The 6989-nt window shown below is 36.3% G+C and overlaps 1 protein-coding gene across 1 annotated transcript; it reads right to left on the bottom strand.

The window, feature by feature from the left end:
• Positions 1-255: 255 nt before the first annotated feature.
• LOC136043606 (zinc finger protein 813-like) lies at positions 256-3704 on the bottom strand (the record flags this gene model as incomplete). Its single annotated transcript, XM_065728512.1, has 3 exons — positions 256-315; positions 2919-3287; positions 3339-3704. Coding segments are annotated over 3 exons (795 nt in total), but the record flags the coding sequence as incomplete, so codon positions are not given.
• Between the last annotated feature and the right edge of the window lie 3285 nt (positions 3705-6989).

The raw sequence follows: 6989 nt of genomic DNA, 5'->3' as shown, positions 1-6989 counted from the left end.
AATACAAAAGCAATAATGATTAATAATGACTTTTAACCTCTAAAAAACACATTTTATCTTAAAACAGTTGAGAAGTTGAGAGCACAGACTCAACTCTTTCAGCAGTTAAAGGCATTAGAAATCTGATTACATCTTTTTGATTTTTCTTTTTTTAATAAGAGGGTGCTAAAATGCCATAACTGTATTTTTGGTGTAACTTTTGACTTATGTCTCCTGCCAGGGACTGCTCAATGAAAATTAAGAGAAGTATGATACTATCATCAACACCTGGATATGGCACTAAAATTTCACCCAGGAGAGTAGCAGCAATAGTTCCTAAAAATACAAAAGCTATAAAGATTAATAATGACTTTTAACCTCTGAAAAGCACATTTTATCTTAATATAGTTGAGTTTTTTTTAATAAGAGGGTGCTAAAATGCCATAACTGAACTAGACTGTAAGACAACAATCGTCTTTTTCTTTAAGTGTTTCGGTAATATTGCACTCGTTATTCTATATTTTGTTTCAGAAAATTAATATTCCATAGTAAAATTTCTGGTAGACAGTTCAGTATTTTGATGTAACTTTTGACTTATGTCTTTTGCCAGGTATAGAATCTCCTGCCTGCTGCTGCTCAATGTATAGAGTGATGTCTGCCTCCTCCATCTACTTTGGTCCATCTCAAGTATTTGCGCTTTGACCTGTCTGTTACTTGCCATTGTCAAGAGCTCAGACAGGCTGTTGAACCAATGTTTCTTTGGTCAGCTGTGAGGTTGCTTCCAACCAGCTTTGATAGGGTCGAAGCTGCTGAATCATAATGGTTAATGACTAATAATGGCTTTTAACCACTGAAAAGCACATTTTATCTTAATACAGTTGAGAGCACAGATTCAGGTCCTTCAGCAGTCAAAGGCATTATACATCTGATTAGTTTTTTTTCTAGAGTCAAAGCAGTTGACTCCAAAATCATTTGATTGTATTTTTTTCATAAATTTAGCAACATCTACAGTACTGTATGTCCAAATTGAATATCTCAGTAGGTATTTTGGAAGAAAGTGGAGCAGATTTTCAATTTATGAGCATTAGTAAGAAATTTCTAGAAGGATGCAATGTAGAGGATGTGGGGGATAGCAACAGTTTTGTGAAATGCTGCAAGACAAAGGTGATTGAAACAAATCTTGGCAGAGACTATGGAAGCATATGAACCTGATAAGCAGCATCTGACACAAAATGTAGTTTTGGAGTTTAAGTTAGAATAAACCTTCATGGTAAAACAGCAAAATACTGCTGTTAGCTTATTCTGTTAGTAAATTTTCCGCGCCAAAAACTGTTAGGTTGGGAAGTTGATTTAACTCCATAAATGAAAGATTTAATGGTTTAATGGTTAAAACAATAGGGTGTAAGCCAATCATGTATATGATGCCATTAAATATTTCCAAAAGTCTATATCTAGCTGTCCGTACTTATAAGCTATTAAAAATTGTAACAATATCTAAAATTAGATCCAACAAGATATCAGACATCCAGCAAGCAATCAGTGAAACTTTTAAACAGATTTGAGACAAGAACCTTTGATTTCTTTTCGGTCTTGATGACAAAAAAAAGTAAAAATCTAGAGGATCCGTTCAAGTCGATTAAAAAGAAAAAAATTTCTAAGGAGGGAAGGGTGTTACGCCCTGTTTTGAATTGTTGCACTCCAGGACCTGGTTAGCAAAATAGCTTATAGCAGTAAGTTTCAATCAGCTCAGATTTTTCTCACAATCTAATTGAAATGAAACAAATAATTTTCTGCACTGGTCCTCTCTTAGGCTGTTCACCAAACAAATCAAAACGCATATATTGAGTCCATTTTGGAGAGGACTGACTCGCTCTTTCACTGTTTTTTTTTCTGTGCTTAAGAGTCCTATTAAACAACGAACAAGTTGGCGTAAGTTCAGACCATATTAAAAATAATTGCTGCCATCGGGGTTCCTCAGCTACAGAGCTAGGAGTCATGAGTTAATGCAAATTTTACCCATATTAAGGCCCCTCCCTTTCAAATATATCCTGTGGTATACTTAGGCTAAAAAACCAAACTAAGAATTTTGAAAATTTTGAACTAATTCAAAAAGTACTTTTTTTTAGCTCATTTTAAAACTATAGCCCATTGAAATGTCGCAAGGTAGATAGCCATTTTTTCACTCTCGAGGAACAAATCAAAACCTATCCCAAATATTAACAAATGAGATTTCCAAGCAATTCAAAAACAAAGCTTTTGGATATTTTGAAAAATAATTTACAGAAAAACCAATGTTTATCAGTTTTTTTTTGCAGTTGGCTCACCTTGGCCCAAAGACATATAGTGACCAAAGAATACCATAGACAAAGTAGTGAACCTCTATCCAACCGAATCTGTACTTTATCTTTCGAAATTTTTAAAGGTCTTCAAAGAAATTCGAAATTTCAAAGGTCTTGTAACATACATTACATTTAAACGGTTTCTCCACTCTTTGGTGTCTGTTCAAAGTTGGTGCTTGAGAAAAGGTCTTGTCACACACTCATTGGAGCTGATTTGAAAACGTACACTCGAGAAAAGGTCTTGTCACATATGTCACAATTAAATGTTTCTAACCTGTCTTCAATGCCTCTTCAAATGTGCTGCTTGAGAAAAGGTCTTATCACATACATCAGATTTAAATTGTTCCTCACCTGTGTGCATTCTTTGATGTGTGTTTAAAGCTGCTGCTTGAGAATAGGTCTTGTCACATACATCCAATTTGTACGGTTTCTCAACAGTATGCTCTCTTTGATGTCAGTTCAAAAAATTCACTGGAAAAAGGTCCTGTCATGTAAATCACAATTAATGATTTCACCCTGTATGCAGTTTTCGGTGCCTCTTCAAATGTCCTGCTAGAGAAAAAGTCTTTTCACATAAATCACATTTAAACGGTTTCTCACCTGTATACAATCTATGATGTGCCTTTAAAGATGCTGCTTGAGAATAGGTTTTGTCACAAACATTACACTTAAACAGTCCCTCACCAGTATGTAGTCTTTGGTGTGTGTTTAAAGCTGCTGCTTGAGAAAAGTTCTTGTCGCATATATGACATTTAAATGGTTTTGCACCCGTATGTACTCTTTGGTGCAGGTTCAAAACGTCCGCTCGAGAAAAGGATTTGTTACATACGTCACATTTAAATGGTTTCTCACCGGTATGTACTCTTTGATGTGTATCTAAGGCTACTGCTTGAGAAAATGTCTTGTCACATACATCGCACTTAAACGGTTTCTTACCTGTATGCACTCGTCGATGCGTGTTCAAACTTGCTGCCTAAGAAAAGGTTTTTTAACATATTTCACATTTATACGGTTTCTCACCTGTATGCACTCTTTGGTGCTGGTTCAAAACGTACGATCGAGAGAAGCTCTTGTCACATACATCACATTTAAACGGTTTTTCACCTGTATGCACTTCTTGGTGGCGGTTCAAAACATGCGGTAGAGAAAACATCTTGTGGCATATCTCACATTTAAATGCATTTTTCCCTGTATGCGTTCTTTGATTTCCTTCCAATTTTCTAATTTGCAGCCTACTGTTCAAACATGTTTCTTGATTTTCTAAGCCTGTTGCTTCACATTCCAATGCAGATGATTTCGTGGAGCAGCTCGTAGATGGATCCTTTGAAACAACTGGTGACGTATTCCCCTGTGAGTGCAGTCCAGACAAGTGTGGTGAAAAGTGACCTAAAATTTTAAAAGTCTATAGAGTTAAATCTATCTTTCACTAGGTTATAACAACTAATTTTATTCTCGATCCCTCTTCTCTCGCTCTTGGTGATATTTATATTAGCTTTTCAAATTAGTTATTCAGATGTAAGTAAACCTCGGACAATGGTAAAAAATACACCGTGGAGTCAAAACATATGTCGAAGAGAGGCAATATAACAACAAATATGAGGAGTTTTTTTTCAATTAAATTAGGAAGAAGTAAAAGAATAGACATCACTTACTGAGGTTAAAAAGTTTGTGGGAAACCGCAGACCTGCAAACTATATAACACTGGTAGACGATATTCTTGTACGTTTCAGAAATACTGGAAGTAACAATGCAAGAAGTAACATTCAAGTTCACTTATTTATCCTGCATGGCCATTTGTGTCGTGGAGTCATCGTCATCGTAATTTGTCATCATGGAGTCAAAACATATGTCGAAGAGAGGCAATATCACAACAAATATGAGGAGTTTTTTTAATTAAATGAGGAAGAGGTAAAAGAATAGACATCACTTGCTGAGGTTAAAAAGTTTGTGGGAACCGCAGACCTGCAAACTATATAACACTGGTCGGCGATATTCTTGTACTTTCAGAAATCCTGGAAGTAACAATGCAAGAAGTAATATTCAAATTCCTTATTTAGCCTGCACGGCCATTTGTGTCGTGGAGTCATCGTCATCGTAATTTGTCATCATGGAGTCAAAACATATGTCGAAGAGAGGCAATATCACAACAAATATGAGGAGTTTTTTTAATTAAATGAGGAAGAGGTAAAAGAATAGACATCACTTGTTGAGGTTAAAAAGTTTGTGGGAAACCGCAGACCTGCAAACTATACAACATTGGTCGGCGATATTCTTGTACGTTTCAGAAATCCTGGAAGTAACAATGTAAGAAGTAACATTCAAGTTCACTATTTAGCCTGCACGGCCATTTGTGTCGTGGAGTCATCGTCATTAACATTTGTCATCATGGAGTCAAAACATGTGTCGAAGAGAGGCAATATCACAACAAACATGAGGAGTTTTTTTTTAATTAAATGAGGAAGAGGTAAAAGAATAGCCATCACTTGTTGAGGTTAAAAAGTTTTCGAGAAACCGCAGACCTGCAAACTATCTAACACTGGTAGGCGATATTCTTGTACGTTTCAGAAATCCTGGAAGTAACAATGCAAGAAGTAACATTCAAGTTCATTATTTAGCCTGTATGGCCATTTGAACCATTTCCCAGAACGTTCAATTGCCTCCAGCGAAGACAAGAGGATTGCCACCAAGAAAGCTGAGACCAAACGGAAGCTCTTTCGATTCAGAAACAGAAGTTTTAGTATTTCATCACAGAAGTGTGCTGAAAACCAACCTTAATTTTTTAAGAGTCTACAGTTAAATCTGTCTTTCAATAGGCTTTAATGAATAATTTTATTTTCAATACCTCTTCTCTCACTTTTGGTTATGCTTATATTAGCTTTTAAATAGTTATTCTGAAGGAAAGTAAAACCTCAAATGATCAAATAGTACACCATGGTGTAAAACCATAAGTCGAGCAGAGGCAGTATTTCAACAAATAGTGCGAGGTTTCTTAACTAAATTAAGAAGAGGTAAAGAATGAACATCATTGGTTGAAGTTAAAAAGTTTTTGGGAAACCGTAAACCTGAGTACTATATCACCCAGGTAGGCAAGATTTTTGTGCGCTTCTGAAATCCTGGTTGTAACATGAGCATTCAAGTTTTCTATTTGGCCTAATTGGCCATTTAAATTATTTCTCAGAACCCTTTTTTGGGAATAAATATTGATGAAAAGGCAACCAGCCCCACCACGTCCTTTTCCCCCAAACAAACTAAGTAAAAAATCTGAGATAGCAAATCTTCCCATAACCCCTCCGGGGAAACGCTCTAAGCTATGCAAGTCGCCTTCTGTTAATATCTATGGTTATAATAAAAACAAGCGGTATATTAAATTTAAGATGGGGCTCATTGGATTGGAAATCAAAAGTTCTAGCCCCCTTTTAAGAGTAAAAAGGCAACCAATTGGAGGGCAACCATCCCACTCCACACCTTTTCCCCCAATGAATCTGACATAAACTTTGAAAGAGACATTTTGTTCAAAATAGCTCAAATATCAAAAAACAAAAGCTCTGGGGTCCACCCCCTCTCCCTAAAGCACCCGGGCAAGGGATGTTAGTTATGCAATTTGCCCACTGTACATATATAAGGTTTTTTTTTTTATTAAACAAGAGCTAAGAGCTCATATTGTATGAGCTCTAACAAAATTCTAAGAATGAATCGATTGATTTAAAAGGAAAATCAGAGGTTTAATGCCGGTCGGGATCTAAAACAAGAGCTCTGATTCAAGATGTCCTTCTAATTATCAAAATTCATTAAGATCCGATCACCCACTCGTAAGTTATAAATACCTCATTTTTTCTAATTTTCCCTCTCCCTTTAGCCCCACAGAGGGTCGAATCTGGGAAAATGACTTTATCAAGTCAGTTTGTGCAGCTCCCTGACACGTCTACCAATTTTCATCGTCCTAGCACGTCCAGAATCACCAAACTAGCCAAATCACTGAACCCCTCCCCCCCCAACTCCCCCAAAGAGCGGATCCAGTACGGTTACGTCAACCACGTATCAAGGACATTTGCTTATTCTATCCATCAAGCTTCATCCCGATTCCTCCACTCCAAGCGTTTCCCAACATCTCCCCCTCCAACTCCCCCCAATGTCAATAGATCTGGCCGGGATTTGAAAAGCCACTCCTGAGACATTGCACACTCTATTTTGGCAAATTTGATACATATAATATCTTAAGATTTTCTTCAACGTGCTTCTCAATATTTCCTGAAAGTTTAAATTTAATCCACCTAGCTGTTCCAATATTGTTTTGTCTTAATACTCTTAGCCACTCCTGAGACATTGCACACTCCATTTTGGCAAATTTGATGCATATAATATCTTAAGATTTTCTTCAACGTGCTTTTCAATATTTCCTGAAAGTTTAAATTTAATCCACCTAGCTGTTCCAATATTGTTTTGTCTTAATACTCTTAGCCACTCCTGAGACATTGCACACTCCATTTTGGCAAATTTGATGCATATAATATCTTAAGATTTTCTTCAACATGCTTCTCAATATTTCCTGAAAGTTTAAATTTAATCCACCTAGCTGTTCCAATATTGTTTTGTCTTAATACTCTTAGCCACTCCTGAGACATTGCACACTCCATTTTGGCAAATTTGATGCATATAATATCTTAAGATTTT

Source organism: Artemia franciscana, unplaced genomic scaffold (genome assembly GCF_032884065.1).
Source record: "Artemia franciscana unplaced genomic scaffold, ASM3288406v1 Scaffold_7568, whole genome shotgun sequence".
Classification (NCBI taxonomy): domain Eukaryota; kingdom Metazoa; phylum Arthropoda; class Branchiopoda; order Anostraca; family Artemiidae; genus Artemia; species Artemia franciscana.
The sequence above is the reverse complement of the archived record's forward strand: the minus strand, read 5'-3'. Positions and strand labels throughout refer to the sequence as shown.